The 18550-nt window shown below is 38.1% G+C and overlaps 1 protein-coding gene across 1 annotated transcript in view; it reads right to left on the minus strand.

The window, feature by feature from the left end:
- FRMD3 (FERM domain containing 3) overlaps positions 1 to 18550 on the minus strand; it is a gene marked incomplete at its 5' end in the record, with an annotated part of 154455 nt that overhangs the window by 17833 nt on the left and 118072 nt on the right. Inside the window, 5 exons of the mRNA XM_084305718.1 lie at positions 7477 to 7598; positions 11277 to 11345; positions 11923 to 11997; positions 15572 to 15660; positions 16683 to 16746. Of these exons, the coding sequence (XP_084161844.1) occupies positions 7477 to 7598; positions 11277 to 11345; positions 11923 to 11997; positions 15572 to 15660; positions 16683 to 16746 (419 nt within the window). The remainder of the gene's footprint in view (positions 1 to 7476; positions 7599 to 11276; positions 11346 to 11922; positions 11998 to 15571; positions 15661 to 16682; positions 16747 to 18550) is intronic.

Raw genomic sequence — 18550 nt, forward strand, 5'->3', positions numbered from 1 at the left:
GGGGAAGTGGGGCAGGAAACCTGCGTGGATGAGCAAGGAGCTCATTGATAAGATCAAAAGGAAGAGGAAGGAGCTCCTCTTGGAGCTCCTCTTGGGAGGAGCGTAAAAATGTTGTCAGAGCCTGCAGGGACACAACAAGGAAGGCTAAAGCCCACCTAGAGATGAGGCTTGCAAAAGAGATAAAAGATAATAAGAAGGTGTTTTTTTGTTTTGTTTTGTTTTTAAGTATGTAAACAGTAAAAGGAAGATTAGGGATAATGTGAGTCCCTTGCTGAATGAGGGGGGTGTCTCCTGGTAACGGGAGATGCTGAGAAGGCAGAGATACTAAATGCTTTCTTTGCTTCAGTCTTTGCTTCAAGGACTCCCCCTGGGGACTCCTTGACCCTGGAGGGAGGAGAAAGAGTCTGGGAAGTGGGGATCTCCCCCCTTGCTGACAAAGGAGTGGTTCAGGAGTGTCTGAGTGGGCTCAACACACACAAATCCATGGGTCCCGATGGGATGCATCCACGTGTGCTAAGGGAGTTAACAGAGGTGATTGCCGAACCATTCTCTATCATCTTTGAAAGGTCCTGGAGAACAGGAGAGGTGCTTGAAGATTGGAGAATAGCCAATGTCACTCCAGTCTTCAAGAAGGGCAAGAAGGAGAATCCGGGAAACTACAGCCCAGTCAGTCTCACCTCTGTCCCTGGACAGGTGTTGGAACAGTTTTTTATGGATGCCATCTCCAAGCAATTGGAAGAGAAGAAGGTTATGAGGAGTAGTCAGCATGGATTCACCAAGGGGAAGTCGTGCATGACCAACCTCGTTGCCTTCTATGATGGCATCACCAGCTGGGTAGATGAGGGGAGAGCAGTGGATGTCATCTACCTTGACTTTAGCAAGGCTTTCTATACTGTCTCCCACGACATCCTGCTAGCAAAGCTGAGAAAGTGTGGGATAGATGAGTGGACAGCAAGGTGGATTGAGAACTGGCTGACTGGCCAAGCTCAGAGGGTAGTGATCGGCGGAGCAGAGTCCGGCTGGAGACCTGTGTCTAGCGGTGTTCCCCAGGGGTCGGTGCTGGGTCCTGTCTTGTTCAACATCTTCATCAACAACCTTGATGAGGGAATAGTGTCTGCCCTCAGCAAGTACACCAGTGACACAAAGCTGGGAGGAGTGACTGACATGCCAGAAGGCTGTTCTGCCATTCTGCAAGACCTGGACTGGCTGGAGAGATGGGTAGGAAGAAACCAAATGAGGTTTAACAAGAGCAAATGTAGAGTCCTGCACCTGGGAAGGAACAACCACATGTATCAGCACAGGCTGGGGGATGACCTGCTAGAGAGGAACTCTGAGGAGAAAGACCTGGGGGTCCTGGTGGACAACAGGTTGACCATGAACCAGCAGTGTGCTCTCATGGCCAAGAGGGCCAATGGGATCCTGGCATGCATTAAAAGGAGCATGGCCAGCAGGTCAAGGGAGGTGATCCTCCCCCTCAACTCTGCCCTGGCCAGGCCTCACCTGGAGTACTGTGTCCAGTTCTGGACTCCCTGGTACAAAAAAAGACAGGGATCTCCTGGAAGGAGTCCGGCAGAGGTCCACAAAGATGATACGGGGCCTGGAGAATCTCCCCTATGAGAAGAGGCTGAGAGACCTGGGTCTGTTCAGCCTGGAGAAAAGAAGACTGAGAGGGGATCTCATCAATGTGTATAAATACCTGAGGTGTAGGAAACGGAGGGATTTGGCCAACCTCTTTTCAGTGGTTTGTGGGGACAGGACAAGGAGTAATGGCCACAAGATGGAGCACAGGAAGTTCTGCACAAACGTGAGAAAGAACTTCACAGTGAGAGTGATGGAGCACTGGAACAGGCTGCCCAGGGAGGTTGTGGAGTCTCCTTCTCTGGAGATATTTAAGGCCCATCTGGACGCCTACCTGGGCAGCCTGCTCTAAGGAACCTGCTTTGGCAGGGGGGTTGGACCCGATGATCTTCTGAGGTCCCTTCCAACCCCTTCAATTCTGTGATTCTGTGAAAGACTCCATATTTTAAAGGAAAGATATTGTTAATGCCAGGTAATTGCCATCAATGTTGTATTTTATACTTCTGTGATACACAAAAGTAAGTTTAGTAAAATACATAGTCACTGAAAATTTTTATGTAGCAATGAATATCTGTCAAGCACACATCTTTTATTGACAGACAGCTACTGAATAAATGGTAAGAGCTCTCCACAACTCAGATGCACAGACATACATCTTCATACGGAAAAAAAATATATATATTAAAAATGTCATCCAGCTCAATGAGGACATCTAAAAAGTGTGGAACTCTATGGGGAAGAAAAAATTAAGGAGCATTTAAGGAGCAATTAAGGAGCATGAATTTTAACCAGAAGGAATTTAGAATGAGTCCGTACAATCGTCTATCTCTTTTCTAAACTACAGTTTGAGGTAGACCAACCAATCACTGAAGCATGCTACTTCCACTTTGATTGCTCCAAAGGCAAAAGTTAATGTCACCAAGAAAACAGTTCCTGTTTGAAACCTGAATACACGTATATCAAATGACTTAGAAGAAGTTTTCATCACATAGCAAAACCACACCTCTGAGTCTTAGAGATATTATTAATATAACATATCTTAATGTGTATTAAAGATATAGTTTTTAATTTGGGGAAGTGAACTACTCAGGTGAAACCTTGCTTGCAGCTGATGCTGAGAAATCCAAAGACAATAATCACCAAATTCAAAATAATTGCCAGGTGATCAAGAAAAGAACTAATCTACATCACCAAATCAGTGGAAGAAGGCACCCACACAATTACTACAGCAACACCAAAAGAAATCTAACGTGTTCAATTGAACCGTGGTGAAACATATTCTAATGAATAGGGAACATGGAAAGAACCTAATGGTTCTTTCAAAAATAAACATCTCAAAAATGCACTTTTTTTTCTTTCATTCATTTTATTCTTTCATTTTGTCATTCTTCCACTTCTTTCATTCATTTTTTCATTATTTTCTTTCATTTTTTTCTTTCAGTTCCTTCATTTCAAAAATGAACATTTTTGAATATTCATTCAAAAGGACCTAGTTTGGCCATCTGTGACAAAGAAATTTTGCAAACACTCCTTGATAAAGGTGAAACTTGTATAGCAGAGTGCCTTTAAAAGAACATCTTTATGGTAGAACATCTTAACAGTAAAAAAAGGTAAAAATGACCTCTCATACGTACTAAATTCAGTTACATGCAATAACCTTTATGCAGGTCAGTCATTTTATGCTTTATCTGTACACTACTATACCTCTTTCCTGCTCCTAGGAAAGAAATCAAAAGTCAATAACAAGGAAAACATGAAGAATTTTAAGCAGTATCCACGAAGATCTGAGAACTGACTTGCAAAACCTAAGGCATTAGTTTTCCAAAGACAGACATATCAAAGTGGAGAAGGGAAGCACATACTGCAAGAACGTGGTAGAAATTTGAGAAGCTCAGGTGCTAGAACCACACAAAGACAGAGCAACATTAGAGGGAGATAATCAGATGTCAGAAGCTGTGATGCTAATGCACAAAACAGCTATTAAAAAAAATAGTCTGGAGTCTCATCCAATTTCTGTAAATGAAATACAGACATCAGACAGTGCATGAAGCCACAGATCAGGCCACAGAGAAGAACAAAAAAAATCAGTGGACAAAGGAACAAAAGTAAAATGTTCAGGATGTCCAAGGAGAAAAAAAAAAAAAAAAAAAAAGGGAAATATTACCATTATTTCTGGAGATAGTTCATCTCCTTAGAATACCTCAACAAATATCTGTTAGAACCAGGTGGAACTAAGTTAAAGACAGGATGTGATTAAAATGATATAAAATGTGTCATCATTACCAGAAAGAAGTCTATAAAAACATTAATCCAGAGGCATATTGTTTTCTGTTCTTTTTTTTTTTTTTTCCCCCTGTAAAACCTGAGAAATCCTGAGAAAATCATGTCTTCAAAGAATTTTAAAAATGCATTAGCTGTAATTTACTCCAGCAGCAGGTCTACTGCAAATTAGAGGGCTTCTTCAGGGCTTTCATAAAGATCAAACAATTTAACTGATCAACAAATTAAGAATTTCTGGCTAGTTCCTGATGCTGTCACAAAACAGTTAAAAACAAGGAATAGTAGGGTGATGGTTAGTTCAGATGAACTTGAAGGTCTTTCTCAATCTTAATAATTCTATGAAATACATCATCATCAGTCTTGTAGCTCTTCTTAACCCCATTTGCTAAGACAAATTTGGATACTACACATTGGGCTTGGCATCTGAAAGTGACTGCACCATCAGTGGGGCATCAGCTCCTTGATCCTGAATCCCAGTTCTGAAATCCACTGACATTTGGGTGCAAGTGTTATACACAGAAGCCAAATACTATATAAAGCTGACATCTAAAATGCAGATATTCTGAGCTTTCACCAATTGGCACACTTACTGTCTAATTTGGTAAAAGAGATACTGTCTGGTGTCCAGCCTCCTAGCTAATTCAGCTGTGTAATTGTGATTTTAAAAAGGAAACAATTATGCTTAAGTAAGAATACTAATTCAAATCTGTTTAAGTTCATAATTGGACACCTGTGTACAGCCTGTAAGGGCAGAATGAAGAATTGCGTCTTGAGCAACGAGACATCAACAGACAAGCTCAAGATATTTTTGCTGCCAGTTTAACAAATGCCTGTTTTCAAAACCTCTTACATAAGTGCTAACTGCTAAAAAAAAAAAAAAAAAAAAAAAAAAAAAAAAAACCTACTGTAATGTGTTGCAGACATCTAGTATCCTTCTTCCCACAGAGAGCAGTTGTTGATGACCATTCTTTAGTGAGCATACACTTTCTTATATGTCAGCAAATCCACTGGACAATTTGGGATTTTTGGAGAACAGTTTCCCTTCAGCATGACAGATGGAGTAGATTTGTAAAGTTGACATTTCATAAGGAAGGATAGCTGGGTTATAGTTGCTTTTTAATATTTGGTTGCATCGTGTTTTTTGTTTTTTGTTTTTTTTTTTTCCTCCCATCTAAAAGTATTATCCTAAGGATAACAAGGCAGGTTGCTCACAATCCCCTACAGACTCTGTTGGCATCATTTCTGAGTAACTTGTTCCCTAGCAACATCAGAGTAATTGACACTAAATCTTCCCTCTTACCCAGCAGTTACTGTTTGTTCAGCTTCATACCTTCAGACACAGCCAACTCAGAATTAATCTCTCCAGTAGTTTAAGGAGCAGAGATGCTTATTCAAGAGAGCAATTAAAAAGGGTAACACCACAATCATTGTATTTTTGACCATGCAATTTGCTCATAATATGTAAAGCTGATATAAAATTAAGAACAAATAAGTTTTGCTCAGTTAAAAGAGGAAACTGTACACTGCCCTGAGTCTGCCCAAGGCATGCTCTGGTGACAGTGCTCTTGTCAGCCTTGCCAATGAGCTGCCTGGCCCTTCCTATGCAGCACAGTGCAATGCCCTGTCAAGGTCTCTGCCATCAGCAGCTGGAACATCACACGCATGTGGCCACACCTTGCAGAAGTATGTGCATGGGTGCTGGAAGCTACATGCGCCAACCCACACAGCCCAGAGAGAGCAGACCCACCCTGCAGCCACCTCTGGCATGGCTGCACTGTGCTCAGCAGCATTTACAGGCACTTCGGAAAGCACCCCCAGACTGTCTGCCCCAACCTCAGGCCTCAACATCTAGAGAGATACCAAGGCTGTTTTACACGTGTAGAACCCTAATAAAGTCTGCCAGTGTGGTTCAGTCAGTCCCAGGACCAGCTGCCTTCCCCTCCCCTGCTGACAAACTTTTGCTCCTGCCCTTGCCTTGAAAAAGCACTTTGACTGGTCCTCCCTGATGAGCCTCTTAAAGGTTGAGCCAGCAAGAGCTGGGGCTCTGTACAGTTAGGGGTTGGCTTTTTATTATTATTAATATTTTAAGTCCTTGTGTCAGCTCACTCTGAGGTGACTAGTGCTGGTGCAAGGGAGAAGATGGGAAACTAGAGCAGAAGGATGCATGAGTGCACGTGGGGAGGTTGGAGAAGGTTGCAGCATCAGTGTCCGAGCTGCAAGATCAGCTTAATCTGCAGTTTGAACAATATAGTCAAGCTCACTGCAGGGTAATACCATACAAGAGCTAAGAACTGTTACTTAGCAGCTGGTGGTATTTAACTGTACATACATAACATGTTCAACAGAAAATTCAACAACAAATATTTGTATTGAATTGTAGAAGAACAATCTGCTCACCTAAAAGGAAACATGACTTTCCAATTTATGTAATCTATGTATTTGAAGCATAGCCGCACTCCCTGGTGAGCATACAGCAATGATTAGTCAGCAGTTTCCAGAAATGGATTTCACTGTTTAGGGTTGTAAGTATAGAACAAGCATCAAGCTGTTATTACTCTTCAGTGGTGGGAAATGCTTAGCAGGAACACAGTAGCTTGATACTTGGCTTCCAGAAAGTGAATTCTCACAAGATACAGGCATGTCAGAGGTAAATAAGTAACTGTTAAAATTAACTACCTGTCATCAGCTCTTACTAATAATAATTATAATCCAAGTACACAGACAATTAATTCATCCTATTCTTACAGCATTTTGGTGATGAAACTCCAAAGAATGAACAGAACAGGGTGTCACATATGACCATTATGAAATGAAACTCAGAACATACGCCCATGGAAATAAATTCACTTGCAAAACACTCAGCTGTTCTGTTTCCCAAGAACTGACCATAATAAACCAGCAGTAAATATTGTATTTCCCAAGGTCTGAAATGATTCAATTATTATATCTCAAGTAAGAACCACTGGTAGATTTTGTTTAGTTAGTTGTCTTCCTTTTTTTGTTATGGACAGTGCAATTATCCTCACTTAAACTGGCTAAGATGTTCATACCATTATTTGTAATGAGTGCATTTCGGAAAGATAGATTCAACATTCAACGTGATTTTTAAAATATCATGGAATTAACACTTGGAAATCACTGTTATACAAAATGCATTTGAACTGATCATCTGATAACATCCCTTTTTATCCATAGAATTAAAATAGTAGATTTTTTTTTCCAAGCATTAGAACAGAAATTAATAAATATAAAAGGGAACCAAAACGAACACTATATCTAGCAATAATCTGCAGTTATTGGTTAGTAAAACGGTCCTATATTGAGATTATTTATTTTCTGTTAAGTTCCTTTCACTTCACAATCACAAAAAGGATTTTAGAAACAGAAACTGAATAGCATGAATTTTCCTCACAATGTACTTTGCATGAGGCTTGTGCACAGTTCTTTGAGCTGGAGATCATTTCTCAGTGTGATGTACAGAGCCTCAGTTACGTACTCCTAGCGGAAATTATTATTTTTTTTCCATATCCCTGAGTCAGCAACACACCTTTATATTTTTCCCATGTATTTTCTAATACATAATGTTAGCATTTGCCAGGAATCAGGTAAGTGACTCACCTTCATCTAAAGGAACCTCTTCCTCCTCACATGGAGAGGGAAGGAGAGGCTGCAGAGGTTCCATATTAATTATGAGTTGCTTGTTCAGAGAGGGAGAGCTGCGACTCTGGGTAATGCTGGTTCTAAAAGAACAGGGAAAACAGGATCAATTTATTCACATGGAAACAACTAGTTTCATATAAACACATCTCACCTCGGAATCATTTTACATAAATTATGATAGACCCTGAGCTCTGCATCCTGCTTTCAGCAATATTATGTTGCACCCTTGGCCAATAAAAAACTTTTCAACATCTGAAGCATAAGAGAAGGCTTTGTGCTGATCGACCTCCTTTTATGAAGCCTGGCTCCTTCTCATCTCATGTGGTATTGCAGTGTGTTGCTCCTCTCCACACCACACAGCAGACATGAGTACTTGGCCTCAAGGAGAGGGAAGGGAGGGAGGATATAAATGATTTTGCTGATGTTATTCCATTGCCTCTGGGACTGGTTGAAGGATTTGTTACAGCTTGAGCACTGCAGACTAAAGAGTAAAGCTGGAACTCTATCCCTGTAGTTAACAGATAAACAGAGCTTTCATTTTCACATGCCCCAGACTTTGTCTCTACAGCATGCCTCCAGGTGCTCAGGCTTGTTTTCTTTCTTGTCTTACTTGCCTCTAACAGGCTTTCCTGGTAGGAGGTGTTGAACTTTCTCAGGAAAGTGTAAGGAATGTTGTTGAATTGCTTCAGTCACACGGCTAACTAGCCTAAACTCATATTACTGAGAAAGTAAAATGGCTGTTAAGAATAAATTATCTATCTAGGGCTATCTAGGACACAGGCCTGGAACAAGAACACTGCAATAAATCTGAACCATTACATTTAAAAATACTTATTTCTGAAAAAAAAAAAAAAAAAAAAAAAAAAAAAAAAAAAAAGAAAAGAGGATTCTCCTTGACTTCAAATGGTATATAGCTTTGCCTTCACCATTGTGTAGGAATACTGCTTATGTTGTGTTCTTTTCATCTATCTTCAGTTTTCCCCAAATTAGGCTCTGTCCTAAAATCGACAGTGGGAAAAAAAAAAAAAAAAAAAAGGCAGCAGACCCAGAAACAGCACTGAAGTTCAACAGAATACATTCCAGGTTTGCACAGACAACTTAAAATCACACACACACTGATACACACACTGAGTAAAACACCTTCTGCAAGTCAAAAGAAGGGACTGAGTGTTGCTGAGGGTTTACGTAAACTCAGGACATAGCTGTCCAGCTCTAAGTCACTTTACATGTCGGTAAATACTCTGAAGATAAAAAAGGTTTCTTGCACAATTGCCATGATTGCTCATTGACATATATCCAAAGCAATATATGTCCTCATTTGCATTATGTGAGCAGTCACTAACAATTATTTAGTTTAAATTCTCACTATCCAGAGAAGTCTTTCACTGACATGGCTGTAATTACTACAGGCTTACTGTGCGGCCCCTATCAAGCAATTCCCAAAATGGGAGTTGTGCCTGCTAACACCATAAGACTCCTACTCATTTACAGGGATCCCTCCTTCAAGCATGCTTTGGAAGCAAAATAAATTAAATCACTCAGTATATATTTTTTCAGAATAATTTCCCACTGCATTAATGTTGTATGAGTACACACTCCAGCAGGTTTTCAGTCTATAGTTATTTAAGTGTAGTATGTGAACACAACAACATTGTGCAGGAACCACCTAAGAGCTATTTCTCTCTCAACACAGCCATGGTACAACTGATCTGACTTTTTGGGGAGGAATTGTGAGACTAAATATATTCTAATTTATATCGTCAACCATACTATTTCCTCTAAATGTTTTGCAACTGAAAAAGCTACTGTTTCCAGGCTCCAGATCCTCTTTCAGAGTCTAACTTGTTTCTAAAGCCTGATTATATAATACATACATTTGAGCTGAAGCTCTGCTATATCTTTTGCTTACTGCTATGCCTTTTGCATATCTATTAGGACAGGCTATATCCCACTGCCTCCCATTTCAAAATCTGCATTATAAAAACACTTGACATCAGTAGACTTTTTCTTGGTCAATTTAAAAAATCTGAATTTGGAGTTACCATAATATTGTAAATGCAAGCATTTTTAAGAAGGTTAATCAAAAAAAATAAGTTTTCCTATTTATGAGTGTTAAATCTGTGTGTCATTGTTCTATAAACTTATTCCACCTATATGTTTCATTATAGGCAGTGGGAGTTTAAATAACATGCCCTTCAAATATTGAGAGCAAATTTAAATATATGTTAAAAATATTTTTCCTTAAAAATCCCTTTTTATCCTATAAAAAAGAGAATCGTTATCAAAAGTAATTGATAAGATACTTCTTTTCTGTGTAACTAATTTAATTTATAATGTGTTTGCACGTCCAAGCATTCTACCCTGTCTCAGTGATGGACCTATATTCTGCCTTCTATGTTCCCAGTTAACACTTCCTAAGACCATTGCTTTCACCATTTTTAAATGTAATTTTCAAAAACATGTACAAAACTATCCTTGCATGTATTTACAATTCCATACAATTCCATAGTAGGGCTGGACAAAGTATTTATATTTTCTGCAAATATATTCCTACACTTTAATAAAGACTTTTCTCTCAAATGTAGGTGGAATAACCATACCCAATTAAAAATAAAAAGTCTCCCTACTCCCTGACCAAAACCAAACCAAAACAAAAACAAAAACCAACAATAACACTAGGGATATAGCTGCAGAATATTCAGAAAATTAAGTAACTATTAAGAAGATTTATATAGCTTTACAGTCTCTTTTCTCAGGTGACAAACAACAGGACACAAGGAAAAGGTCTCAAGTTGCACCAGTGGAGATTTATATTGGACATCAGGAAGAATTTCTTCACAAAGGGTGTGGTCAAACATTGAAAGGGGCTGCCTAGGGAAGTGGTGGAGGTATTTAAGAAATCCATAGAGGTATTTAGGAAATATGTACATGTGGCACTAGGGGACATGTAATGGGAGCAACTAGGTCAGGCTGAAGGTTGGACTTCATGACCTTTTCCAAGGTTTTTTCCAAGGTACATGATTCTATGATTCTGATTTTCTTGCTGGCCTTTTTCTCCTCTTCTGAATGACTTTGCTAGCTTTAATTAGGCTTTAACCAATTTTCAATTTCAGCATGAGTGATAAAATCTAGAAAGTATTAATTTGCTTAAAGTCTAATTGCTAATTTTCAAGGCCAGGCTTTAAGCAACCTGGTCTAGTGGCAGGTGTCCCTGTCCATGGCAGAGGGGTTGGAATTACATGATCTTTAAGATCCTTTCAAACCCAAACTGTTCTGTGATTCTGTGTGATTATTTTTGACTAGTCAAATCTTTTTTCTTTTTTCTTTTTTTTCTTAAATTCTTGCATTTTCATCTGATTGGGTTATGGAAAAGCTATCAAGTATACATCTAAATATACCCATCTTCATAAACAAAATAGAATCCTTCAAAACTGGGCAAGAACTAAGAAGGAAATGAAAATTCACTCCTCTGTCACAATCATGTGACAACATCCTATGTCATAATATAAGATACTTATCTGACTGATTGATTAAAACTAGGTTTGAAGCATCAGGAATTAACTTCTCTTCCCTATGAGACAATACACTGTTGTCAAAATTTTGTAACACTGGCAAAATACATTTCCCAAGGCTCCCATGCCTCAGTGTGGAGGTTCAGGATGACAGTTGTCACATCTCAAAGAGGAAAGAGAATTTCTCTGTAGAGCACAATAATCCTCTTTTGTCCTTAAATTTTAATATTGAATATAATGACATACCTGTGAACTTCAGGAGGTTCCCTCTGGATTTTAGAGCTTGCTTCAACAACCTCTTTGGCGACTTTTCCACTGCATTAAGACATAAGTCATATATTCAAGCAAACAAATAGTAAGATGAGATCATTACATGCCAAGCACTATACATACATCAGCAATTAAGTTATTAAAATAAATAAAAAAAAAAAAAAAAGAGAGGCTGGGGGGAGGCACAAAAAAAAATCCTGTATAGTTGATACATAATGTCACAGAGTTAAAATTCTGCTGACCAATTAACTTCAAAGCTACTGAAGAAAAAGCAGCCTATTACAGTGGAATGGAAGGTGTTACTAAGACCATCCCACTACTACAACCCTTTCCCAGAGTTGCCTAGTGACAGGGAAAGTCAATCTCTACATAAACCAAGCATACTTACTTTATAGAAACTACACCAAAAGAGGAACCCTGTTATGGTGGAACTGCTCTTTGACAGAAGTCTGCATTAACTTTATTTTATAAAAAGACATTAAAGAGACAAGAAAAATTATTTTGAATCTTGACCTGGACCAGGTTTGAACAGGTCCTCAGGAAGAAAAAGCCTTCGATTTTCCACAAGTATTAACTGAAATTTTCTCTTACTTTTTGAAATGGTTTACCAGGAAGTACTCACCTATAACGAAATCTACTGCCTTTAAAAAATATTTTGCTGCTGGACATGGTCTTGATCTGACTGGATTTTGCATACCTTGATGAAAAAGAAAAACAGCTGTCACATTTTCAGCACAGAAGAAACAGGATATGAAAAAAATGAACAAAGCCACTTACAAGCTGTGTTAATCACAAAGTAATACTCGATAATTTGGCTTTCCAAATTTTTTTAGACCTACCTACAAATATGAATATAATCTGACACCTAAAACAATTCAGACAGTGCACAATGAACAGAGAACAAGTGATCACCTTGATAGGAAAGCATGACAATGAAATGCAGATACTTGCAACATCTCCAGGGACTTTCATTCTTAGGATAAAGGAAAGACTAGTAAGCCAACAGCCCTGAGGACATGTTTAGCCTAGAGGGGTGACAAAATGGCTATTCCCACTTTCCCACTAGTAAAACACATGAAGAATACAGAAGCAGTAATATTTGTTTTCAACAGCACTTGCATTTCTGGTAACCCTATGCAGTCAATTTCTCAGTAGCCCACATTGTGCCATACTACTTCTCCCTAACTACAGAGTATACAGCAACTTTTTACCACAACAGAGTTTGACCTACACAGGTCATGGAAGAGGCTTGTGATTTCCATGGCACACTGTCACTTCAAAATGGCAAACTGATTTTATATGTAGTCTTTCAATCTCAGACCCTAGTAGAAAATATTCTGTGATTTATAACTAGTTGAAAATAATCAAAACAGTTAACTTGAAGCCTGGATTGAATCAGGATTAAAGCTCTATCTTCCAAATGAATAAAGACACATTTTTCACCAAGAGATCATGATCTTATCTTAAATTTCAAGTCTCAAGCTGTTCTAAGTAGAGGAGAGGCCCAAATCTAATTAAGGCAGAATCTTATTATCATGAATTACTTGCAGGACTTGGAGATATTTGTTCTAAACAGAATATGTTGTTGGTGTTATAGAGAACATAAAGAGATAATGGGGCTGTAATATAGACACTAAAATATCTAATGTTAAGTAACTAACAATCACAATATACAGTTCAGTTTCTCTGTATAAACTGTATAAACACTTTTTCCATTTGAAAACTACTATCTTAAGTCCATCTTCAATTTTTCTTTGGTTTCTGTTCCATGCTTGGATGGTTGGCATTATTTTTCTGCACTATGCATTAACTATTAATTGTTAATCGTTTCCCAGTCAATCAGCCTGCCCGCTGAATATCAACACTAGTCTTTACTGAATTAGTCCTCTTCTAAGACCCACCAAAAATCAAACAGGCAAGCAGAATCTTAAGTAACCATACTGAAGAAATAATTCCATAATAGTGCCCTGGAGACATTTGGGAAGCAGAAGAATGAGACATTCTGCTGGGTTTGTATGTCAAGGTTTTGATATCCCAAGATACTGCAGGTGATGGCCGCTGTGAGAACAGTCCAGGGGCTGCCACCACGCTGGAGAGACTCACTCCCAGCTGGCTCCAAAAGAGACCCACTCCTTCTTCTGTGCTACTGTATTTAAGAAAGGGTGATAAAACACTGTACACCAGTTGTGAGGAAAAAAATGCAAGAGAAACAATCCCTTAGTCACCAAGGTCAGTGAAGAAGGACAGGGAGGAGATGCTCCAGGTGCTGGAGCAGATTCCCGCACAGCTCATGGAGAGAACGGTGGTGGAGCAGACATCCAGACTGCCACACAGGGAGGATCCCTCCTGCTGGGGTAGATGATCCTTCATGGTGAAGGAGGCTGCAGGCCATGGAGAGTTCATGCATAAGCATGTTCCTGCCAGGAGCTTGGTGCTCTCCCGTGGAGAGCAGTCTGTGGAGAGGAGTCCAAAAAGGAACAGGTTTTTTGGAAGGAGCCACAAACCATAGCAGGCCCACACTAGAGAAGTCTATTCCTGAAGGATTGCACCCCACACAGAGGATCCATGCTGGAACAATTATTGATGAACTGCAGCCTGTGGGGAGTCACCCATATTGGAGCTGTGGGTAGAGGATGGGAGGGACCCCACACTGCAGCAGGGGAAATACGTGACAAGGAGGAGCAGTGAGGAACTGTGTACATGACCATAATCCCCATTCCCTATCCCCACTGCACGGCTCAGCACGGAAAAGAGGTAGAAGAGTCAGGAAAGAAGGAGTGAAGTTGAGCCTGGAAAGGGGGTGTAGTAGGTGATTCTAGATTTCTCTTTGTGTCTTACCACTCTACTCTGTTTTTAATGGCAATAAATTAATTTAATTTTTCCAACATTGTCTGTTTTGCTCATGACAGTAATCGGTAAGTAATCTCTCTGTCTTTATCCCAATCCACGAACTTTTTCATCTTATTTTTTCCTTCCCTCCTGCGTATAGAGAGTGAGAGACAGGCTGGGTGCGCATCTGGAAGCCAGTAAAGGTCAAACCCAATACAATCATATATTTGTGACCAAAACACAAACAGTTCATACTACAACCATTCAACAGTAAGAGCAGAGAGATGGTATTCCTATGAGTCCCCCTCAAACATTTACTTTGAGAACAAATTCCTTTCTTCTAAGTGTGAATTGCTTTTTATTCCCCACACTCAGTTGTAGTAATATAAAATAAAATTTACCAAACAACATACGTTACTTTCCTACTTACACGTACCTTCAAGGCAAAACATTCTCTGATATTTTTTTGTTATTAATGCAGTCTCAAACATAGTAGATGCTAACATGGAGAAGAATTAGCAGCTGTATTGTAGCACCTCATATTTCCTGTTTTTTTTTCACTGAACATATTAATTGAATAGGTTATAACGATACAGTAATGTATCCATTAAAATGAAAGAAGGAATCTTCTTCAAAATAAAGCATGTCACTAACATCCATGTTAGAAAACACATTCATCCTTCTCAGTTATAATTTACTTTTACACCAACCCCCTTGTGTTGCTATGCACCTACAGAGAAACATTTTTATTTTTTTTTTTTATGAAATATGCAAGATGGTGTGGGGACAGACTGAGTAGCAAGAAAAGTTACATGCCCAATGGGAATTGTTAATAAACAAGGAGAAATATCTAACAAGGTCAGCTGACGGCTGAAAGAATGCATAAAGGCTTTTTAATGAGGAATTATAGCCAGGATCTTTTTGACAGAATACAATCTCATTAATTTACAAGCAATTTTTTATATATTAAAAAATAATCACAGCTGACATCTTTATATTTTTAAAACTCACTGCAGTTAATTTTTATTTTATCAACTCTTACTAAGCTTTGGATTTCAGTGGCAGAATACCACCACCTGGCAAAAGAGCTCAGTGAATTAAATATATCAGATTCCTTCCTCCTTTCTCAAAGCATACAGCAGCAGGGCTAATAGTAACAAGTACGTTCCCAAAGTGCAGTACCACGTCCATCCAACATTACACTACAGAGTCACAGAAACAGTGGGAAAAAAATTGCTTATTCACTCCCGTAACCCCTCTGCATCTTTCTGTTATTAAACATTTTATTCTTGAAATGAAATAATATTGCCTATTAACTTGCATATTTTCTGTTCACATTTTGAATTCTGCAAATGAAATGGAACATTTCATATTGAACAATCTTCTACCAATATGCACATTCCTTTACTTCTAGTATACATAATGACTTTGGGATTACATACTTGTAAAAAGCCTGGTTCTCCACTCCACACTTCCAAAGATGCTTGCAGGCTGCTGGTGTTGAGGTATGGAATGTCAGCACAGCCTTTTTCTAAGTGTGGGGAAAAGAAGGCAAATAAAAGTAACAGAAGTATTGAATTCTGAAAGATCAAAGTAGCCATAGCTGCTGGTAATCATTAATAGCCAGATACACTGAAGGTCAAGTTTTCCCTGTGTACCTTCCATCTATAGTTCACCCACAGAAAAAAAAAAAACCTATATAGCTGATAATCAAACTGCTTGGGCAACAGTTTCATAAATATAATGGGATTCTTTCAGGGGGGTAGAGAAGAGCAGCATACAAGTGGCTTCTAGGATAAATCTGTACCAAGTGCCTTCTAGCCAAAACCAAAGAAGCAAAGGTCTCTATTTTCAATATTTCTTGTTGCTGCATTGCTTACCATCCATTTTCCCCAATCACTATGTCCTACCATCAAATCTTGCTTGCACTCACACAGACCCTGCTACCTCGGACACTATTTCCTTCCTCCATTTTCAATTCCTCACCTAGATTGCAATCCAAAACCATAATCTTGGGTTATTTCACTCTGCCCTAGGGGATGTACTGCTAGCATTTTGTAGGCAAAATCTCTAGAATTCTAATGATAACAGTCCAAAGACAGTACTCCTAACTGACTAGGACCAACTGCAGACAATTTAGGTGAGCAAGATTTGAGGAAGTGATCATAATAAAACAAAAATATCACACTCTTATCCAGAAATCAATGCCTAACAAAGTTTTAATTCATACAGAGATGCTGCTCATACCTAGAGTAGAGTGGGTAGGTACAGCTTTTTTTTAAATTCATTAAAATCTGACAACATAGATATCAAAATCATGAACAATCAACACCTCACTGCATGCAGGTTAAGTGAGAAACATCTCAACACCTTGCAAATTTGACATTTTTTTGACATAGGCAATATTCACATTCCCTTGTACTCCGTATTTTAATTACAATATGAAGTGTAGCTATCACCCATTTAGAATTTTATATTTGGTTTTAAAATGGTGTTATGTTTAAACTGACTCTAAATCAAGTACAGAATTTCTGTAAAAATATTAAACCTGACCTCTTTCTGAGCTCCAAACACATAAAAAGTCTTCCCTTCAAACTTCAGTTTATAGACATCACACCTAAAAAGAGAAAAATAATTTAAGTATAGGAACAAGAGACAGAACTTCAGTTAAGAAAAGTAACTTGCATGCAGATTTCACTGATTCACAAACATCAAGCAGGCTCTCAAATGACAAAGAGCATCAATAAAAGTCTTACAACTTTTAACATAAAAACATGTAATATTCTAATTTCCTTTACAGCAGAGAAAATAAGCCCAGAGCATTTGTTTCACGTCCCTTTTCAAAAATAAATAAATTAATTATTAATAAAAAAAATCATTTTCACAGCTGGAAAAAGAAGAGGAAGTTAAAAGTACATAGAAGTCTATGCTTACACTTTATTATACTTTCTGTATACTTTTGTATACTGTATTCTTAAAATTTTGGAACATGTTAACTGATTAAAACTGAGATAAAGGTAATACTCTTAGCATGCATATGCTGCATAAAATGCATACAATGTGTTGGATGCAGGAACATTTTATCACCAATGTCATCTATATCCTTATTTCTGTGTGGTTTCATATTGCACATCTTGGAAACTGACTCTTACAGCCAGAACACAACAGGAAGAAAAGGAAAAGGTTTCACAACACTTATTACTAGGTCTTGTGAGTTTCACACCTATGCCAGAATTTAACCCAGCTTCATAGTAAAATCTACATATGGAATAATGCTACACCATATTAAGACAATACAGTATCCCTGCTTAAACTGTAATAGAAATTTTGTCATTACCACAGCTGAAATAGAGACACCATAGTTTCTCATAAATTTCTCTGAAGACTCTGGATGACAGATCATTGAAATGGGAAAGATTCTTGAGGTAAGGAGGATGATATTCCCTAAAATTTCTAACATTTAACATTAGCAACAGAAATGTCTAATTCCAGTAGAAGGACAGAAAGATGAAAAAAGAAGAACTTTTTAAAGTAAGGGGGGGAAAAATACTGATTGGCTGATTGCTTTTCTTGATAAACCAATTTGAGATAAGTTTTTGTTCTGGTATATAATGAAGTGTGAAGAAAGTTGCTTGGAGTGAAGTTATATTATTCAAAATATTATTATATTATTCAAAAATGGGTTTGGGAGATAGGTTACAAAGATGCAAGAACTTTCTACAGAGATCACTGGAATTCTAAATCAAAAAAAAAATATTCAGAAAATAAAAGAAGTCTTAGAAACAACAATAAGACAAAAAATCTTTAAAGTAAACCAAGAATCCAAAACCTCTTTGTTTGGTTGAGCCAATGCACAAAAACAATACATTATCAATACATTATACTGATGATAATTTACATAATCTTTTTTTTTTTTTTTATGCAACCCAAACTAAAATGTATAGAAAGTTTTGCTGCTTTTTTTTTTATTGTGCTGGTTAATGAAAACACCTTTTGGCGTGTCAATCATAATTAATGCCTTTCTTAATGAATATTTAACTCACTGGTCCTCAAAATCTTTTGAGATTCTGTGGAGCAGGATCAGTAAAACCTGAAGACAAGAAAATCTCAAATATGAATTTGGATTTTTATTGAGTGGTGCAAATTTCATCTAATATCAGTGAAAGCTACTCAGATCTAGAAATGAAAGGAGCACTACACTGCACCCAGATAAATCTCAGATTGACCTTTCAGTAGCTAGCGTTAACACTGAGACAATGTAATGACTTTTCATGTATCACTATTTCATTTTGTGTCTTGTTTATGTGCCAGCAGTCTACATGAATACATACAGATCCCCAAAAGGTCACATTATCCTTGAGTGGAAACATCAAAAAAACAAAGTACTGTGAAACTCAGCTCCTGTGGTGGACACATGCTTG

The sequence above is a fragment of the Netta rufina genome, assembly GCF_964035555.1.
Source record: "Netta rufina genome assembly, chromosome: Z".
NCBI lineage: Eukaryota > Metazoa > Chordata > Aves > Anseriformes > Anatidae > Netta > Netta rufina.